Below are 21,099 nucleotides of genomic sequence, written 5' to 3'. Positions count from 1 at the left end.
ATTTTACTGAGGAGGAACTATGATTTCCAGATGGTGAAGTGGGAGGATATCTGGAGATGAAGAAAGGAGGTATGAGGATGGAGCTGGGGTATGAGAAGTCTTGTGGAGAATCGATTCTAGGTTCTGAGGGGTGACCTGGGAGACAGATGGTGATGACATAAAGAGGGGTTAGAGCACCTAAATTATATGTGAGGAATCAGTGAGACAACGCAGGTGAAGTGAAGTGCATAGCATAGTGCTGGGCACATAGGTCACTCTCAGTACCTTTTAGGTAAGAAAGGAATTTAGAGCTACATCCTGCCCTCCAGCACTCCGTTTTGCATGTCCCCCCACTCAGTTGATGGATGACAAAATGGAATATTGAGATTTAACACACATGGCTGAGTTCTTATTAATTGTAACTGGAATCACTGAAATAATTAGTGGGTGTCAAATGCTGGGTAAAAACCTGAGCCTAGTGCTTGCTCATTATTGCAGACGAAAATGGAAAAGCTTCAGTCCATGGTTCAGCTTTCATACACACTTGTTTTCATTAACCTTCAATAAGCCCATATCAATAAGCCCGTATCCCGAAGTATCATAAAAGGCAAATATCCCTCAGGATTTAATCTGCATTTAGGAATGCAGATCCGAGGAAGATGATTCGAGTTTAGTACATGAGTCAGATATCCAGCATTTCTCACCTTGGCTTTCCCAGGGGCATTTAGACAACTCCTCAGTCCTCAGAATCCAGGGTTCTGCCCCAAAGGTGGGGTGGGATAGGGCTGGCTCCCTGTTCAGTGACATCTCAAAGACCCAACTCTCTAACTCTGCCACTGGTAACTCACTGCCTCATTGAGTTTATTATTTCCTCTCTGCAGGAGGCCTTTATTTATCCCAAACTTCCTGCATTCCCCAAGGGGTCTCTGTTCTAAGTGTTTCAGGATTTGGGAAAAATGATTGTATGTGAGCCAGTGGTGATCTTAGAAGTTTTCAGCATAGGCCTGATCAGTTTTTACATGAGAAGGATTACTGGGTGGTTAGTACTTAGCCTTTAAAAATCAGAGTATCTGAGTTCAAATCCCAGCTTGGCTTCATATTGGCTGTGTGAATTTGAGTGTATAACTTAATCTCTCTGTGTGTTCTAATCTGTATAATGGGGCTGCAGCTGCTACTTACTTTATAGGGTTGTTGCAAGGAGTGAACAAAATGAGATAACCCATTTCTGTCGCTTAACACGACATGTGACAAGTATTAGCCAATGCTATGATACCTGCTGATTATAGGTTAGCAGAGGGTATAAACATGGAAAATTTCTCTCTTTTGGGATGTGGGTCTTTGAGTGCCTTCTTTAACAAAACATGACTCAGCCCTCATTGGATTCAGTTTCACAGCTTCACCCTGAGCCAGTCCTCAGGTGGAAGGTGCAGGCAGGACAGCAGGGTGGAAGCTTGGAGCATGGGATTGGAGCAGAGTCCTTGATAGTTCCCAGTGCAGGTGCAGGCCCCTGGGTGCCGAGCCTGAATCTGCAGGTGACTGCACCACCTTTCTTAGCCAGGCAGTGTTGACAGTGCTCTGTTGATACTTTGGTTTCCACCATGCTTTTTGGTTTACCTTATTGGCTGTTACTGACATTGTAAGGGGCTCCTTAATCCATCACCATGACATTGTGAAGTCCCTGAAGTAATGGATTGCTCTGCTCGTTGATTTTATCACAAGTCCTCTGATGGATTCAGAGGCTTGCCTGCGGAGGATAGAGGCTGTCCCTCAAGGAAACAGAAGAGCAACTCAATACTTGATTTTCTAGCTCAGCAAGTATATTTGAGCACCCCCTGTGTGCCAGGCGCTGGGGGTACAGACCTAAGTAAAACATAAATCTTTGTCCTTGAGGAACTCAGGGTCTTTCCAGAGAGAATAACAAGTAGCCAGGTAAGGCCCATAAGGTGACATTAGTGCCTTGGGACATGCCTTGCCACCCAGCTACAGAAATGGGGGATTTTCAAGAGGAGGCGGAGTATAAATTGAGACCTGAGGATGAGCTAGCAGGGGTGAGGGAGGAGAGGTAACAGGGAATGGACATTCCAGAAAGAGGGACTGGAAAGTGCAAAGGCCTAGAGAAGAGAGAACAGTCACCAACATGTGGACCCATATGGTTACTAACTACTTTAACCATAGCATGGTTATGTGCATAGGCCATGCACATTACCCAATGTTTTACATGATTTCTCACTACTAAGTGAATGTTTTTATGTACCTGGAGAGGAATTCAAATACACTCTGTATACATCCTTATCCAGATTAAAGATGCTGCTTGGTTCTCTCTTGTTGAGCTCCCAGAAGAACCTCCTCAGCTTTGTACTTTTTCTGCTGGAACTTAGGGAACCAAGACTTGAAGGCAGGTCTACCGCTGTGAGCCTTGCCTCATCCCCACACCTCTCTGGAAGGCCCCAGGGCTCTCTTCCCTCTCTCTGAATGCTCTGTTCTTATTCTGTCCCTCCTTCCTTTCTCCCCTCCGTTTATCTATCGCTGTCTCTGCCTCTCTCTCCCCCCTCCCCTCCCTCACGTACATCACTGTCAGCCATAGGTTAGTATGAGCCAATGAAGAATGAGGCAAGCATGGTTGCTTCCCTCATGGAGCTGACAGACCAGAGGGAAAGGTAGACAGTGAAGGTCCTACAGCTCCATGGGGGGGAGGGTGATTGCTTCAAGCTGTGACTGGACATCAGTCAGGCTGTGTGAGTTGAAAGAGAAAGGACTCTCAGGAAGCCCCATGGTTCACTTACATAGAAGCAGGCCCACCACCATTCCCCTGCCTTCCTGCCCTAAGCATGGTTGGTTGGTTTCTGTACCCGTTAGAATGGGAGACAATATTAAAACATAGGCTGTCCTAGTTATTACTAGTTATCACTTACTGAATGCTTACTATGTACTGGGCCCTAGGCTGAATGCTTTACATATTTAGCTCATTGAATTCTCATGACAGTGCTAGACAGGGAAACTGAGACCCAGAGACTTTGGTGGCAGCTGGGATTTGAACTTGGGTATGGCTGACTACAAATTTTATAATCCCAACACTGGGAAGTACTCATCAAATAAAAATACGAACTTCCCTGTCAAGTGCTCTAAAACCCCAAGCACCTCCCTGAAGGGGCAGATTCAGAGTCCTTCCTCATGCGAGGAAGAAAGAGATGAGGGCCTTTTGGCAAGAGGCAGAGGTGCTGAAACTGTGTAAGGCAGTACCCTTCGTCCACACCCAGGGGAAGGCCAGAGAGGTGAGGCTGGCTGAGCTCAGACAGCTGAGTTTGACTCACACTATATGTTACCAGCAGGTGTGTTGACAAAGTGTCAGAGCAAAAGTCATCCATAATGGGATGGTACATTCTATTCCTCCCAAGGCCCTAAGCCTCTCATCAAAGTGTCAGTCTGTCTACTCCCCCACATCCTTTTTGGTCTTATGACTCCCACCAAGGGGTCATCCTTCTCTATTCTAGAACAGATTCCCCTGCCTCATCCAGGATTACTATGTTCATGTAAGAAGTTAGGGGACTGGGAGAGGCGGCAAGGGTTTGCAGTTTCCTCCCCGCAGCGGCTGTGGGACCTTGCAGCTCATCCCACAGATACATAGAGAAACTGAGCATGGTGAAGTGACATTGTTTGTACCAGCTGAATTCCAAAGGGGACAGTATAGTAACTGCTGTTCAGGGTACACTGGCTTTTAGCAAGTATTTTGGGGTCTGTTTGTCCTATTGGAGCTGAAGCATAGTGCTGCAGAGGAGTGCTATTGATTAAGAGAGGCAAATAACTAGATAGCAACGTAGCAATTAGAACAATGTAGGGCCCTGCTAATTATAAAATAAAACCTAGCCCTGGCTGATGTGGCTCAGTGGTTAGAGGGTTGACCCAAGGACCTAAGGGTTGCAGGCTCTATTCCCGGTCAGGTGCTTGTACCTGCATTGCAGGTTCGATCCCCGCCCCAGTTGGGGCACCTGTGGGAGGCAACCAGTTGGTGTGTCTCTCTCACATCTGTGTTTCTCTCCCTTTCTCTCTCTCCCTTTTTCTCTCTCCGTTTCTCTCTCTCTCTTTCTCTCTCTCCCTTTCTCTCTCTCCCCCTCTCTCTCTTCCCCTCTCCCTCCCTTCCATTCAATGGGAAAAATATCCTCAGGTGAGGATTAAAAGCAAACAAAACAAAGTTAGGCAAATTAGTACAGAGTCCTCTTTTCTGTGGGGGATAATTTCTAATATCCTCAAAGCATATCTGAAACCCTGGGTAGTACTGAGCCCTATATATATTGTGTTTTTTCGTAGACATATGTACCTATGGTGAAGTTTAATTTATAAATTAAACACAGTAAGATATTAACAAAAATAACTAATAAAATAGAACAATTAAAACAATATACTGTAATAAAATTTATGTAAATGTGGTCTCTCTCTCTCAAAATATTTTATTGTATTGCACTCACTTTTTCACTTAAAGAACTTTACAGCTTCCCTTTGGCATATCTGAATGCCAGCATCACTAGTCTTGTGCTTTGGGCCATTATTAAGTAAAATAAGGATTATCAATACAAGTGCTATGATACTGCAACAGTCCATCTGATAACTGAGACAGCTACTAAGTGACTAATGTGCCGGTAGTATACAGTGTGATGCTGGGCAAAGGGATGATTCACCTCCTGGGCAGGACAGAGTGAACAGTTCACAGTTTCATTATGCTTTTCAGAATGGTGCTCACTTTAAAACTTAAGAATTGTTTACTTCTGGAATTCTCCGTTTAGTATTTTCAGACTGTGGTTGACTGCGGGTAACTGCAGAAAGTGAAATTGTGGATAAGGAGTAGTACTTATGACTTCTTGGATCAAAGGAGCATGCTCCATTCTTTCTGCTTCATTGCCTCTGTGCATTGTGTTTCCAAACCTGGACTGATGCTCCTCTTTGCTTCCTCTAAGAAACCCTACCCCTTCTTCAGAGCAGCTTGAAGATAACTCCAGGATGACTTTCCTTATGTCTCTGGGGAAAGCCACTGTTCCATGCTCTGGACCCCCGTGGCATTTTCTTCTTAGGGTCCAATAGCCCTGTCAAAGTGCTCTCTGTATTTTTGACATTTTCATACTTAACTAATCAACTCTATTCATTTGTATATTGCATCCTAGGAGATGCCACATTACAGGACTTAATACATATACTCTGATTTAAGAATTTTATTTGTAGGAGGCTGAGGAGTAAGCAAGTGCTGGCGTGCAGGTACCAGGGCATTGATCTAGGAACAGCAAGGGGAGTATATGCAACTCAGAGATGTCTCAGAGCCAAAGCTGACTGTTAGAGGCTCATTACATTGTGCATAGACAACTGCAGTAGCTGTCTAAAAGTCCCAGAAGACATGAGTAAAAGATGAGTAAGTGATTGCATTTAAATAAGTTCAAATCTAATCAGGAAAATCAGGTTCCAGGTTTTTGCCTAACTGATTTATCCAGTGCATGACTGTATAACACTCGGAAGTAGGACTTATACATATTTTATAAACAGCTTCCACTGTTATCTATGTGCTAATGACTCCCAGGTTTTTACTTCCAACCCAAGCCTGTATCCTAAGGGGCTGATTTAAATAGTCAACTACCAAGTTGTCGTCTACACTGGTAAGTCCTGCACACAGAAGGAAGACTACCTTTTGCTGATACCACTCTCAGTCTGCTTCCTCATCTGTAAAATGGGAATAATAATCTTTTCGTAAACCTGAACTTAGATGTTGTTTATCAAAATGCTTAATAGAAATGAGAAGCAGAAAGGGCTAGAGAAGTAGGAACTCATTAAGAGATTACTGGTCCAAGCACCTGGCTTTATGAAGGAGGAAGAGGAGCTGCAGAGCAGTGAGTGACTGGGCCGGGTCACATGGCAGTTTATAGTGGAGCCTGGTTTCCTCACTCAGTGCCTTCTCTTCTGCTTTGGGAACCTCACCTGTCAAGGCCCCATTCCAGCATTGCCTGAAAGGATCTTTATGATGTCATGTCCATTGTGACATATGCCATACCCTGGTACAGTGTGACCATAAGGCTCCAAGCTAATTGGTTTCCTCAAGTAATCTCTAAAATCTGATTACCATGATAGCACTCATCAACTATTTCCTTTAGGTGAAGAAAAGATCCAGCTTTCTTTGAAGTCTGATTTCTAAATTGGTAATCTAAGAAGAGATACCACTTAGGGAAAAAAATCCTGTTGCTCCTAATTTTTTCAGCTGAATTAAAACATTTTTTCCTTTTCCTGCACATTTCCTGGAGCTCATCTCCATGCTAATGTTAAAATATCAGTTGTAAGCACATAAAACATCAGGTTTCTGGTGTGCTGTGGGAAGGTATTGGGTGAATTCTTAGGAGTATAAACCTTAAGCAAAGTTAATAATCACCAGAGAAGATTGTCACCAGAAAGATTCTTGGGCCCCTTTTTTCAAAGTATGTAAGAGAAGCTAGAGAGACCTATTAACTAAACTGGCAGTGCCTTTGTCTTCATCACCCAATAGGTCAGCAACTGCATGCTAGGCTCCCAAGAATGAAAACATGACCTCTGCCCCCAACTCCATCCGAGCAATTGAATTATTAGTAAAAGTGAAGTGTGTTGTATTTCTAGGATCTGTGTGTGTGTGTGAGAGAGAGAGAGAGAAAGAGAAGAGAGAGAGAGAAAGGTAGAAGGAGGGAGGAGAGGTCATTTCAGTGTCTCCCTTAATTTTCAAAGCATTTAACCATCAGTAATTAGCAAACCTGCTCTGGAGCCCAGAATAACAAGTCATTACTATTAATTTCACACTGTAGATATGAGCGACAGAGTGATCATAATAATATGAAAGATAATTATGCTACCAAGCATTTGGAAAGCCCCTTTATGTTTGAGAAGTGATTGTATTTAGAAAACTTTAGCCTCAATCATTCTTATGTCACTGTAATTTTAGGACTAGGTGTACAACTTTAGTTTTCTTAGTTTTCCTAGGTCTTACATCATAATGCCACTATTGTGACAAAAGACTGTACTTCCCAACACCTCCGGACCTCCTGGGGTTGACAAAGAGTGCAGATTGTACTATACCACCTGGTCTGTTTTGTGGAGAGCTGATGGACAAGTTCATGGCCTCCTATTGTTCAGGCAATGCAAATTTTAAAATGAAACCTGTGCTAGGACATTCAGTGTTTATTGCAGAGTTTCTTATCCTTACACTGTGTTTGCGTGTATAACACAGGTACTGATTACATATTTTAGAAATGGAAAAGAAAGAGAGAAACACTTAGTTCATCAATAACAAGTGAGATTTCTGAATGATGGAGATTTTTTTTCACTTTGCAATCAATTTCAGTTCTCTCAGTTTTCTTGAGTGGTGTTAAATGGAACTGTCTTGGATCCAGGAGTTGCAGTGGCATTTGCTGCCTTTTTATAATTCATGGGCTTGAAAGGTAGCAGAATATGCCACTCCCAAATATGCCTCTTTGGTATAAGGATTATACAGAACTGAAGGCAGTTAAGAAAAAGTAGATGCAAGGAAAGCTCTTCACTCTCCCCCTCTTTGTCTAAAAGCAGGACATAAATTTGTAAGGGTGTCCTCCCTTCCCTCCCCAAGGACAGAACAACTCTAGACTCTTAGTCCAGAGACAGCACTGGCTAAAACTAGTCCTCATCTACCATTAGTTTTCCCATAGACTTAACTTCCCACAGTTTGATGCCTCTAAAAGCTCAAAGTCCTTATCCTTTGTATTGTCACTTCTCTAAAACTTTATTTTTCTTTTAAGAAGCCCAAGTCTTCAGCACCCTTTGAGTTGCCCCTTTCTGAGTTCTGCCATCTGCTGTGCTATGCACATGTTAATAAACGTTTAGTCATTTTTCTTCTTGTTAATCTGTCTTTTGCCTGTCTGGTTTATAGGGCTCTAGCCAGGGAACCTAGGAGAGTAGAGGGAAAAAGATTTTTTCTTCTGCTACAGTCTAATAGAGGAAGAAAAGAACCATGACTGTTTACCATTATACATCCTTAAAAACAAACGCTAAAATAATCCAAAGCTATGAACTCAGAAGGGTGGAGGGAAAATTTTTTCCCCTTCTCTACACGGACCTGTTTGTCTCCATGGCCAAGGGCTCAGATACTGTTCTTCACATGACCCTTCCTCAGTTCCTGGGGCCCACTCTCAACGTATACTGGGCAACAGGGATTGCTTGGGATTCAATGGTGAATTGTCAGAGATTTAGTTTTATTGATTTATTTATACGTGTAGGGAGTCTTTACCCATTAGAATGGCATAAAGATTAAGCTAAAAACATCTGAACAAACAGCAACTAAATTTCTTTTACTTCTTTTTAAACTTTTAAGCAGAGCCTCCCAAAAAATACAGGCTCCATAAATCTGTTGGGGGTGAGGAGGAGTAGAGGTGGGTTTTATAGCCAGAAAGGAGAACCAAACATCACAAACTCTCATGCCTTCCATTTGTTCCCCTAAAAGCCTGTGTGTTTTTTAAAGCTCCTCTTTTTCCTTAGAAACTTTTCTCCCCTCCCTTCCCCCAACTAAGTTGATATATAAGCCCTTGTCTTTACTGTTCAGGGGGCTGCTACTTTTAGGTGCTTCTATACGCATATGAATAAACTCTGTCTTTTCTCCTGTTAAACCATTGCAACCTAAGGCAGTAGAGTAAAAGTTTTCCTCATAACACAGGACTGAAAATTTCCAGGAACTGTTACTTATACAGTGTTGACATCACCTGGGGGAAATGCCAAAGTACAATATTTAATGAGAAAACCAGGGTTCCAAATTGTTTTATACAGTCTTGTCACCATTGCACAGAACAAACAAATCTATGCACAGAAAAAAATCATTGGACTTTTGTACCTGGTAATAGGCCATAAAACAGAGTCTTGGGAGTAAAACTGTAGAGGAATAATCACTGGGACACTGGGGTGAAATAGAAAGTCCAGAAACAGAAACCTGTGTATTTGGGAATTGGTGTGTGATAGAGGTGGCATCACAGGTTAGTGCGGAAAAGTTAGATTTTCTAATAACTGTGCTGGAAAACTAACTTATGGAAAAAGCAGAAATCTGACACAAACTTACCCTGTATAGAAAAGTAAATTCCAATTGGACTATGGACTTAAAAAGACAGAAAAGGACAAGAACCATATGATTTCACTCATATGTGGGATATAAAACAGAAAGCAGCAAACAGAACAAAAAAACTCATTAATGGGATGTGGGGCGAGGCGAGGTTGAAGAAGGAAAGGGTGTCAGATGTATGGTGACAAGGAGACGTGACTTTGGGTGGAGAGGACGGAAAAGAGTATATGGATGAGGCGTTGTACACCTGAAGTTACATAATCTTAATAACCAATGTCACCTCAACAAATTTAGTAAAATAAAATTTTTGAAAAGTAGATGGTAGATTTATGAAGGCAATAGAAGAAAAAAATCGCTGTAATATAGGAGAATATCTTTGTGACCTTGTGGGGGAAGGATTTCTTGTTAAACTAAATGCGTAAACTCTTTCAGAATTAAGGGTTTTTGTTCAACAAAGGATGCTATGTACAAATTCAACAGAGCAGCGATAGACTGGGAGAAGTTGTTTGCAGTACCTGAAGTAGAGAAGGAACTAGTATTTAGGATATCTGAGGAACTCATGAAAGAATGTAAAAATACGCCCAAACAGAAAGCCTGTTAAAAAGTGGATGAAGGGCCCGGCCGGGCATGGCTCAGCGGTTGAGCATCAACCTAGGATCCAGGCGATCGGGTTCGATTCCCGGTCAGGGCACATGCCTGGGTTGTGGGCTGGATCAGTGACTGTCTCATCATTGATGCTTCTATCTCTGTCTCTCCCTCTCCTTTCCTCACTCTGAAATCAATAAAGATATATTAAAAAAAAAAAAAAAGTGGATGAAGGATAATAGGAAGAGGCAAGTCACAGAAAAGAGAAACCTACATGGCTGAACAATATACGAAGCACCCAGCTTCATTAGCAATTAGAGAAATGCAAATGAAACTAACTACATTCCTGACACTGGCAAACATTAAAAAGCAGGGTAATACCTAAAGCTGGCAGCACATGGCAAACCAAAGCCCCAAGGGCAGGTGTCGGTGGCATCAGTGGTACTGAGTGAAATGAACCAATGGCAGACCTTACCGGGAATATAGCACAAGAATGCTAAAAGAGGATTGTAAGCAGGTGCAGGATGTTCTTTGCAGCATTATTTGTGTAACAAGAAATTAGAGGCAATCTGGGTGTCTTATCACTATGGGAATGAGAAAGTGAAAGGCTGCAGTTACAGATAATGGAATTCAGGCCCCAGAAGCAATGGACTAGGTTTATATACAGCAATTTGGAGAGACTATAAAAAGCTTGGTGGTGAATGAAAGAGTAAGAAAGATCACAGTTTTATGATCCCTTTTATGTAATTTATAAACATACATACACAAATCAACAATATATTTTTTCTTTGGTCTCCATTAGCATGTAAGCTCTGTGAGGCAGAGGTTACAGGGCTTTGATGGTCTCTGAGTGTTCCCAGTCTCTAGAAGTTTTCACATAGTAGGTGCAAAATAAGTATTTCTTGAATGAATAATACTTGTAGACACACATACATACATACATATAAACGCACTATACACACATATATATGTGTGTGTGTGTATATTTTTGGGGTTTGGGAGAACAGTAGTGAAGATAAAGTATGAAGGGAAATGAAAACATGATAATGTTCCATCAACTGAGTTGTATTAATTATAAGTTTTGCACCTGGGGTTAGGGGGAGCACTAGGAGGAAACAGACTAATGAATTGTTCTTAGATGATGGGATTAATGCTTAACTTTCTGTTCCCTCTACTTTTCTATATTTTCTAAAGATTCTATAATCAGTGTGTTTTATTTTCATTATCCCCAAACCCAAAACTTGAAAATATTTTTTTCATACCTCAGAGGGGCAGTTCCCTAGTACCAAGTTTCTCCCATTCCTTCTGTCAGCTATCTCCCATCTCTTACCCACCTTGCTTTCCCAAATACCACAAGCACACAAGAATTCCAATATCTCTTTCTCCATTCAGCAGTCTCTTCCTTTTCTTCCAGACTGACTCCTAGTTTTAGGACTGACTTTGGCTTCCCAGAATAATTGACTTCTAGCCTTCTATCTTGCCCTGCTATGAGGATCAGCTGGGTTCCTGGTCTCATCCTTCCCCAGTTCATCTCAGCATGGTGCTATCCCATTATATTGGGTTGTTTAGTGTCCCCTCCAAATTCACAACTTTCCTGGAACTTCAGTAGGGGACCTTACTTGGAAATAGTGTATTGCAGGTGTAATTAGTTAGGATGAAGCCCTTCTGGAGTAGAGTGGGCCCTTAATCCAAAATGACTGGTCTTTATAAGAATGTCCTTATAACAAGAGGATAAGGGCCACAGGAACACAATAAGATCCCTGTGTGACAACAGAGGCAAAGATTGGAGTGATGTGTCTACAAGTCAGGGATCACCACGGAAGCTAGGAAGAGGCAAGGAAGGGTCCTTCCCTAGAGCCTTCAGAGAGAGCATGGCCCTCATAATACCTTGATATTGGATGGCTGGCCTCCAGCACTGTGAAAGAGTAAGTTTCTATTCCAGAGCTTTGGGGGAAGAAGCAGAGACCCACTCCATGCCTTTATGCTAAAACCAGCTCCAGTTAAATAAAAATCAGAGGTAAAATTGAACCATTTTCCTCTATTTTAATGAAAACTTTACTTCGTTCATGCAGCCAAAAGAGGGAGAAAGATGTCCTTGGGATCTGGAAAATGTAGCAGAAACGTCAAAACCCAATGGAATTCAAATTCTGGGGCTATTACTCCCAGGCCCACTTTCCAGTACTTCCATGCTGGCAGTGCTTTGCAACGAACAGTTTGCCCAGACCTGGGAAATGAATTTATCCTCTCCACAGGAACCTTGTCAGACTGTGCTGCTACTCTGATTGTGTTGAATCACCCACTGGTTGAGATGAACTGGTTCTTCTGCACTCATGTGCCACTCACCCCCTTCCTGGGTGGACCACCCCTTCCTACAGTGGTCACTCAACTCCTTTCAGTCTGTCCCCTCTAATCCATTTCTACAGTAGGTAGAGTGGATCTTTCCAAACTGCAGATAGGAGTCTTCCCTCACCTGTTGAAACCTTCACCCTAAAATGAAGTCCAGCTTCTTATTATAGCTGCCAATGTTAAGTTCATGGCTGAGGTGTTCTTCAGTGCCTCTATCACCTGCTACCTCTCCCTTTTGCTGCCTGCAATAGGGAGCTACTCACAATTTTCTAATAGGCCTCTCTTTCCCTTCTCTGCACTGGGCTATTTCGTGTGCAATTTCTATGCCTAGTTCCATCTCCAATTCCACACCGTCTGTTTCTCTCTCCCATACCCTCAGGTTTTCTTTAAACACTGTCTCCTCTGAGAGCTCTTTAAACACATGCATGTGTGTGCATGTGTAGATACACACACAGTCAGCTGCCCACTGATTCAACTCTTAAAATTGCCCTTTTAGGCTTAGCATGATTTGTAAAGCTGTGTTCATTTGTGAGGTGGTATGAAGAAGGCTGATCCTCTCCAGTAGAATAGGAGGTCCTGAGGGCAGGAACTTTATTTTGTTCATCATTAATCCCAGTGCACAACCCAAAGCCTGACTCATACTAGAGGTTTAATAATGCTGAATGTTGAATTATCAGGTAGCTGAATTATCAGGTTGCTCTGTAATATGAGCGCCTATCCAGTTCTGATATTCCACCCTCCTGACATATTTTCCACATTGATCTGAAAGTGAATTTGCTAGTAAAACATGTCTCCATGTTGATGGTGTGTGCAGCATCCTTGATTAATGCCACCCTATTGCGAGTAATTTATATGGCATTGTAGCTTTTTCCAGAGAAAAGCCCTGTATTTTCATCATTTCCATTTTATTTAATTTGTGCTACTACTCATTGACTAATATTCTCTAAGAACGGTCTCCATTTTCTCCATCTCTGATAGTTCAACCTGATAGTTGCACTTGTATAGGAAATTATTTTTCTCAGTTTTGTGTGTGTGCAGTGATGAATCTTTGGAGATATTTTTAACAAAGTGGCCTCTGTGTGTCCCGGAGTTGTGGCTGCCCATTTCCTTCTTCCTCCTCCTCCACTCCTGTGTCTTCCTGCCCATGCTGCTGGTTTCCACAATATTTTAGCAGCACTCCAGGCTTACTCAGTTTCACTGGCCTGCACTTTTCCAATTGAAAATATTCCCTTGCCCTGTTTTTAACAATGGAGCTTACATGTACAGCCCATATTATATCTTGCTCTGGAAATATCTCTTGCTGGGGACGGAGGGAAGCTTAGCAAAATCAGGAAGACCCTTTGAATAGAAGAAAAGCTGACATTTAAGTTGTGTTGAGAGGAAAAGTTGTGGCACTGAAAATCCAGTGGGCTTTGGGGAACAAAAAGGAATCCCCACTGAGCCATGTGTGTGTGTTGGGGGGTCAGGTTCTCTGCAAAGAGTTTTATATTCTTCATCTCATTTAATCCTTACCAACACCCTGGGAGGTCATTATTCATTAGTTCACTCACCAACTCATTTATTTATGGAGCTCATATTAGGTACTGAGTACATAGTATGTGTCAGGACTTTCTTGTGGTTAAATGGGATGAGACATAGACAGCTCTTAACAACTGGCTGAATTGTGTGTCATTTACAGAGATTAGGGTAAGACCAGAAGTTTGGGTGGGGAAAATAAGGATTCAATTTCAGGTATCTTACATTTCTAATACCTACCCTTTCCCCCTTTTCAGATAAGAAAACTTAACTTCCACTGGATGCCTGAGATTGCATGGTTGCCAAGGGATGGCTCTGGGACTGGAACTCAGGTCATTCGGATTCAAGAGCCATTTTGCTCTCTACTCCAAAGTCTTGAGGAAATGAAACATGGCTGCCCTGGATGCTCATCAGAGCCTGTCCGCTGTCCTTGTCCTTACCTAGCAAAGTGGCCTCCTTTATGCCACCTAAATACCTGTCACCCAGCGTACCCTGGCTGATACTCTTGGCATAAACCCCAGAAGAGGAAAATCATTTAACTTTAGGCATTAGTTGTGACCCAGTGAAAAATTGTCATTAAAGGACACATTAATTAGCTCCTTTTCCTGTTATGATTTATTAATGAAGGCTCTAGTGAAAGTGCTCCTCCAGACACTTAGGTAGAAAAATAGAAAAAGACAAAATTAAGATGGGCAGAGGTCATCTCTGTTTCTTCTCTTGAGATAAGCCAGTCTCTGGATCTTACTGTCAGCTATGAAAGCTGATGATCTGGCCCCATTGTGGACCTGTTGACTGGCATGGGTGCTCTGACTACACTTTATTTGTGCATGCTTAGTGGGGGGCCATCCAGTCATAGCTAATCACCTGACATCTGTCATCTTTCTCTTTTTGGCTTCCATTCTGCATTATCAGGTACTTAAGCAGAGAGCTTGGGTGACCCAGTCAGATCCCTGAGGGTTTGGGGAGTGACATATGAGTGCTTTGAGGAGTTTTCTGCCAGAGTCTCTTAAAAAACAACTTGATTTTTAGACCTGCAGCCTTCACAGCTTAAAAAATATTTTCCCAATGGAAAAGGAAACAGTTTTCAAGTCATTTCGTGCATGTTAAGCAGGCATTTGTTTATATTACCAGCCAAGATTTCAAACTTCAAGGAAATGTATTTTCCCAGGGTGTTGATCTATAAAATTTAAAAAAACCTAAAAATATTCAAAGCGTGAAAAACAGGTGCAAACACAGATTCCACTGGAGGCTCATTCTGCCTTTGGCTCTGCCTCAGGCCCAGGGAGGGCCTTTCCTCAGGCTTCCTGGCTCCTGGCTCCAGAAGGCCAGAGTTCAGATGTGCTCTGAGCTGTCCCTACCACAATACAGTCACACCTCCTCCTTCTCCCCTCCTCTTTCATTTTCCATTTTGATAAAGTTTGCAAGCAGATTACAAACTGTCATCTCAATATCTTTACCTTCAACAATGGGACCTCACTAGAGATCATAGCAGGTGGCAAATTGGTCTGATTTATTACTATTTGCATTTTTAATTTGTGGTATTTTAGGCTCACTGAGTTTTTTATGGGTCTTAAAATGGCAACAGAAACATTAATACATAATTTATTATTATTTTTCATAATGCATGTGGTTAGCAACTCATTGACAAACAGAAATTTCGTCAACACTTTGAGCAAGATGAAGCTACAGCTCTAGCTTTCTGCCACCTACTCTTCTCTGTGCTCTGTAAGGGTAAATTGCATGCGACTGAAGCACAGTAAGCAGCCTCCATGCTGATGTTTTGTCAACAGGAAATGCTTTCTCAGTTGCAGTTTTGTTATTCAGAATGACCAAATCTTAAATAACTGAGGTGAAGTGTTTGTTGGGTTTCCACAGTTCCCTGGCTTGGGAACAAGGGGTACTTTTTAATTGAAGCAAAAGATGAGAGAGCAAAAGGGATCCCTCCAATCCCCATCCTGCTTCTCCTTCCTTCCAAAGCCCTGAACCTCACTCTACAGTTCTCTTGTCCTTTCCTTCTCTTCCCCTCTCACCCCTGCTAGGCTTTGCTCTTGGCATAACTCTGAATTGGAAGAAAGATTTAACTCTTTGCGATCGTATGTCTGCTCTCAGCCACCACAGCAAGGAACCGTACAAATCTTAACTCTATTCATTCATGTATCAGTTCATAATTTCTCTGAAAGCTCTTAAGTGTCTAAGCAACCTTGTCACGAACCAAAACATTGCCCCGACATTGCATGTTATGTATCACTGCTCTTTCAATGGAAATTAATTCCGACCAGTACAACACCCATGTCCAAATTTAATACGACTGCAAAGGGTTAATACCTGTAATCTTTTCAAAACAGTAGCTCCACTGATAAACAACACTCATGAGGCAGAATGCCTAGGAATTGGGGAAGACACCAGCAAAGTAAAGGGAACCCTGAGCAATTTTATCAGATCATCAGTAATGAAAACCAAGAAGACTCATTCAAGAGAAATGTAGAGACCTTATTATGTTCTTGGTGGCAGAAGCTGTAACTCAACTGAGATGGACAAAGTCCTATTTTTTACCATGTTACTGTAGGTGCTTCTACACAGAGAGAGACCATTCCAGCAGTGAAATGCCTCTAAATAGTCCATCCCATACTGGGCTTCCCCTTCTCTGTCTCATACTGCATAGATAAACCAATCAAACAAAATGTCATTGTGGGCAGTGCTCCCAGACTCCACATGGTAGGCACTGTGGGCAAGACCAAAAAGACACACTCTGCTCTCCAGGAGTTTAGTGATCATTGGCACCACACAGTGCAGCTAATGATTGGTCTTTAGTTATTTAATGTGGGTTAGTTTTATCCCTTCAACCACCTTGTAATCTTTAGAGCTTTCCCATTTCACCAAGTCTGTCAAATACCTCTATTAAACCTATACATGCAGGAAGAGTTTAAACCATAGCTATAGTAATAACTTGCTTCATCAGTTGAAATGATTATCCTTTTAGCATTTCCTTCACTAAGTGTTATGGAACACTTACTAGATTACTGGGCACCATTCAAAATACTAGGAAGGCCCAGTGGCCATGTTGAGCTTTAATGTTCTTCTAGACCCAAGAAGAACAGAGAGACATAAGAAAATCCTTAAACAGCTGTATCATTTCCACACTAAAAATAATGGTTTTCTAGCAGGCATCTGACTGCAGCCACAATTTACTGGAGACCTTGACATTAGCTGTACTTCTTGCTAATGACTAGACTTTGTTCTGGTGGTTAGTTAAAATGACTTGCAAAACAGTAGCCTGGGCAACTGAATCCAGGTTTTCATGCACAATGTTAGGAGAGCCAATCCCAGAATGCGTGTTTTAAACGTTCTGGAGGATGACATGACATCTCTGTCAAGAACTTGATAGCTTTCATACAGTTGGTGGTGTTGGGCCATCCCTGTAATGCATGGCTATAAGCAGTAATGTGTAGTCCCCTTAAGGCAGAACAGACTCCGAAAGAGGGCGTTGTAGAACACATGCACTTGCTCTTATATTCCTTTATTACAACTCGAGTTCCCTTTGGCTAAGCTGCTGTCTTCTCTGGGAAGATTTATGATGTCAGGAATGTACATGCAAGGATAGCTGAATCAGTGGATACAGGTCTGACAGGACACTTACATTGATTTATAATGCATCTTTGTCAACAATCTGAAATACTATTTCAAACAAAGGAGGATGTTAATAGTCAGTAAATGTGTAGTTATGTGAAATCTCATGTGTTTAAATCATTGCACTGTAGAGAGTATTTGTCATCATGTTAGTAGGTTCTTAACTGTCCATAATTTTCATAATTCACTTTTTAAATCAAAATGTCATAGTAAATACTTTTAGTAAACTTCAATTTTAGATATTATATGTACTAAAATATGCCAGACTTTGGGTTTTAGTAAAAGGAAACAAATAGCTCAGATGTAATTGCAAATGTTAGTCTAGCATAATTTTATTTAGTAAGGCTGGCATGCTCCCAGATTTCAGATAAGAAGAGAATTGTGCCATTATCCAGATAATCTGATTCAAAAAACATTTTTTCCTTGAATTGTTTTTTTCTTGGCCAGAAATATCTAAATTAATTGGCTTAGTCATCTTTTTTCTACATGACCTATATGCAGATTCATTCTGAAGCCTAGGGTACAGCAGAATTCCACCAGGTTTCCTTGGTACATCATTGGCCTTATTGCTGGTAGGTGGAGTTTATTGTATAGAAACAAGGAAAGGAGAGGCAATAGCTACATTTCTTGTGAACTTACTTGGGTAATCTCTACATCTACATCCACCAATTTTTCTAGCTGAGGCCATGAACAAGGCATGATGTAGAGAAGAGCCTTCAGTTCAGTACATGGGTCTAAGATGGGGGACAGATGGAATGAAATTAGTTAATTATAGTATTCTTCATCTGTTCACAGTTTTTGGTACCCTGAAGCACCCTGTGGGCCTGGTTCTTCTGTTTCTGGCTGTGGGTGGTCCCATTCCTACAGAGAGGCTTCCATGGCCTCATGCACGCACAGCTAAATTGTCCCTTTCTTTAATCACAGTGCCTCAGGCTCTGAACCCTCTAATTCGTCTTACCAGTCAAGTAAATTCCCCAAACTCTAGCTTTCATCATTTTAGTACCCTAATCACAAACTTTCAGTGGCTCTCCATTTCCTGCAGGATAACACCCAAAGTGCTCACCTGACACACAGGGCTCTCTGATGTCTGCCTCCAACTCATCTCCTCAGCATTCCCTGTGTGCCTCTATAGTAAATCTAGTCACATGCAGCTTCTCATCAGTCCCTTGCCTGAGGTGGGCCATTCTGGACCTCACCTTCACTTGCCTTCTCCAACTGCCCACTTCTTTTCTCACTGATAAGTTCCTCCTGCTCAGCAAGGCCCAGCCCAGTTTTTTTCCTTCTTTGAGATATCCCTGAGCAGTGGTGTCCATGGGCCTTCCCTTGCTGTGAATTGGTCTCCATCCTCAGCCACCTAATTGTGTCCTGTGCAGAAGGACATCTTGTTTAGGGACAGTGAACTTTTCTCCTGCAGGTGACATCTTTTCCCAGCTCTATGCCAGCCTTACAGTTGACACCTTTTAAAATATGCTCCATGGCATCATAGACTCCAATTGAATGGCAGGGTGGGAAATTATGAGCCCAGTTATAGTTTATACTTTTCTAGCCATACCTTCTGTAGTGGAGAGTTCCTTTATCATTCAGATAAAGACAAATAAAACCCTGAGAAGCCCAATGCATGGAAAGGGCTCTGACTTGCAAGTTCCTATAATGGCTAAGAGCTGGCTCTGATGTCCTAGCATGAAGATTAGAATAATGGCTTTGCTACTTACTGGCTATATATAGCTTTACCTCTGAGCCCTCATACAAATTGAGGATAATAGGCCCTGTGGCTCAGTTGGTTGGAGCATTGTCACATACACCAAAAGGGGTGTGGGTTCGTTCCCCAGTCAGGTCACATACCTAGGTTGTGGGTTTGATTCCCAGTTGGGGTGCATACACTAGACAACTGATTGATGTTTCTCTCTCACATCAATATTTCTTTCTCTCCCTCTCCTCCCCTTGCTCTTTCTCTAAAATCAATAATAATAATAATAAAAAAATCATATCCTCAAGTAAGGATTAAAATGAGGGTAATAATGGCATCTATACCAATGATTAGTCTTTGATACACAGTAACTGCTCACTAAATGTTTGCTTTTAATTATTATTAAACACTGTCAAGAGAATTAGGTGCCAGTCTTCTCTTTCAGGGAGAATGTCATTTGACAGAAAAATCATAGGCCCACTATTGAATAGTGGACTTTGGAGGTGGGTCATCAACCCGTGGGCTAGCCTGTAGGTCCAGGTGTTACCAGGGTGACTGAATTACAGGACTTTGCCCCATTCCCTTCTACTGGGGTGACAAGCCCAACTCTACAGACAATTTTATTTTCATTTTTGTGTACCTTCTCTTCTGCCCTTTGACAGGACAAAGCAATAGCTTGCTAAATTGAAAAGGGCTGCTGCCAAGTCTTTCTAGCATTAGATACGAGACTGAATCTAGGATCAGCACACTCCAGGATGAGATAGAGATGTGGACAAGACAATCAAAACCATGCAGGTGAGACAGCAAGTTCAAGACCTGAGCTAGGAAACCACCGCAGGACTTCTAGGCACTCCTAAGTTCCCTGGGGGCAGACCTGAAGCATTTACACCAGAACCACAGTATGATCCTGCCTGCCTGCTGCTTGTCTTCTACAGCATGGGTTTGTGTGCAAGTCGTCTCTTCACACTTAACTGATTTCAAATATTTCACCTAATAGGCTGCTTTTTTTTTTCAAGCCTTCATCTGTCAGATTAAGGAAGTGCCCTTCCTCTCTGTGAGCCCAAAAGACAAAACCTCGACGCCTTCACCTGTGTTAGACTGGAAGACAACCTCTTTGGCTACTGGACACACCTGGAACAGCCCACTGCTCAAGCTGCCTGCAGGGTGGTGAGTGGTGAATTACCTTGAATTCAGTCTCAATGTTGGCTAGCCTGGCTAACTCATTGCTTAGCTCCAGTGCGGTGAGGACGGGGTCTTCGCTGGACAGGGACAAGTAGGCAGCACTTGCCAGTCCCTTGTAGGCATTCATGCGGGAGCGCGAGTGGCTGAAGGAGTCCTTCCGCTGCTTCTCGGTGCACTCATTGCACTTGCAGAAGTAATCGTGGGGCCGCTCAATGCGGGCACCCTTGAGTAGGAGGATGTGCACAATCTCGTACTCCTGGCAGTGGGCTGCCAGGATGATGGGCGTGATGTCGTGGGAGAAGCGTGTGCCGTCCTCGTCATAGGCATAGAAGTCATCATCTCGGAGCTCCTGTTCTAGTGGGCTGAGTGTAAGGCGCTGGCCCTGTGCGAAGGCCGGATGGTTGAGGATGGCCTCCACGATGCGCACGTAGCCCTTGCTGATGGCCAGCAGCAGCGCGTCCCCCACCCGCGCCAGGTTCTCCTTCTTGAGCAGCAGCTCTGTGACCTCCAGGTGTTCATTGCCTACAGCCAGCTGCAGTGCGTTCTGCCCCATGTAGTCCACACAGTTGAAGTTGAGGGTCTTGGACTCCTCCAGCATTTTCCTGACCACTGGGATGTTGCCATACTCAGCCGAGTCCAGGAAGCGCTCCTCCTCAGGTGTCAGGCTGGTGCCCTTCTCGTTGAACATGTAGGCAGGACCTCGGATGGCCTGGCGGCGGCCTTTCTCCCTCAGTGTCGTGTGCCGGCGCTGCATATTTTTGAAGGTGCTGCTCCCCAACCTGCTGGGCAACAAGGCAAAGATGCTTGGTTACTCTCCCGTGGGCCTGTGGGTTCCCCAGGGGCAGAGCAAACAAAAATTGTTGAGATAAAGAAGAATGTCATGATTGGAATCTTAGGAGAAATTATGAAGTCGTACTAGAAGTAACTGTCTTATCACTGAGATTGAGGTGAACTGGGCAATCTGAATTATTCTTATTCAAGTAGAAGTATTGAATTAGTTACGCAGCATCTACACGGCTTGTGGGGAGCAGTGGTGGTAAAGCTGAAATGCGGGCTTAGGTGGAGTGTCATAGGAGATGGAGGTGCTGGGTGTGGTACTGAT

The 21,099-nt window shown here is 42.8% G+C and overlaps 1 protein-coding gene across 1 annotated transcript in view; it reads right to left on the bottom strand.

Moving 5' to 3' along the window:
- Positions 1-20,769, bottom strand: part of TRPC7 (transient receptor potential cation channel subfamily C member 7) — a 111,880-nt gene extending 91,111 nt beyond the window's left edge. Inside the window, exon 1 of the mRNA XM_016197578.2 lies at positions 19,999-20,769. Coding sequence (XP_016053064.2) covers positions 19,999-20,751 — 753 coding nt within the window. The 5' untranslated portion in view covers positions 20,752-20,769. The remainder of the gene's footprint in view (positions 1-19,998) is intronic.
- Positions 20,770-21,099: the final 330 nt, after the last annotated feature.

Source organism: Miniopterus natalensis, chromosome 4, assembly GCF_054644295.1.
Source record: "Miniopterus natalensis isolate mMinNat1 chromosome 4, mMinNat1.hap1, whole genome shotgun sequence".
Lineage (NCBI taxonomy): Eukaryota > Metazoa > Chordata > Mammalia > Chiroptera > Miniopteridae > Miniopterus > Miniopterus natalensis.
The sequence above is the reverse complement of the archived record's forward strand: the minus strand, read 5'-3'. Positions and strand labels throughout refer to the sequence as shown.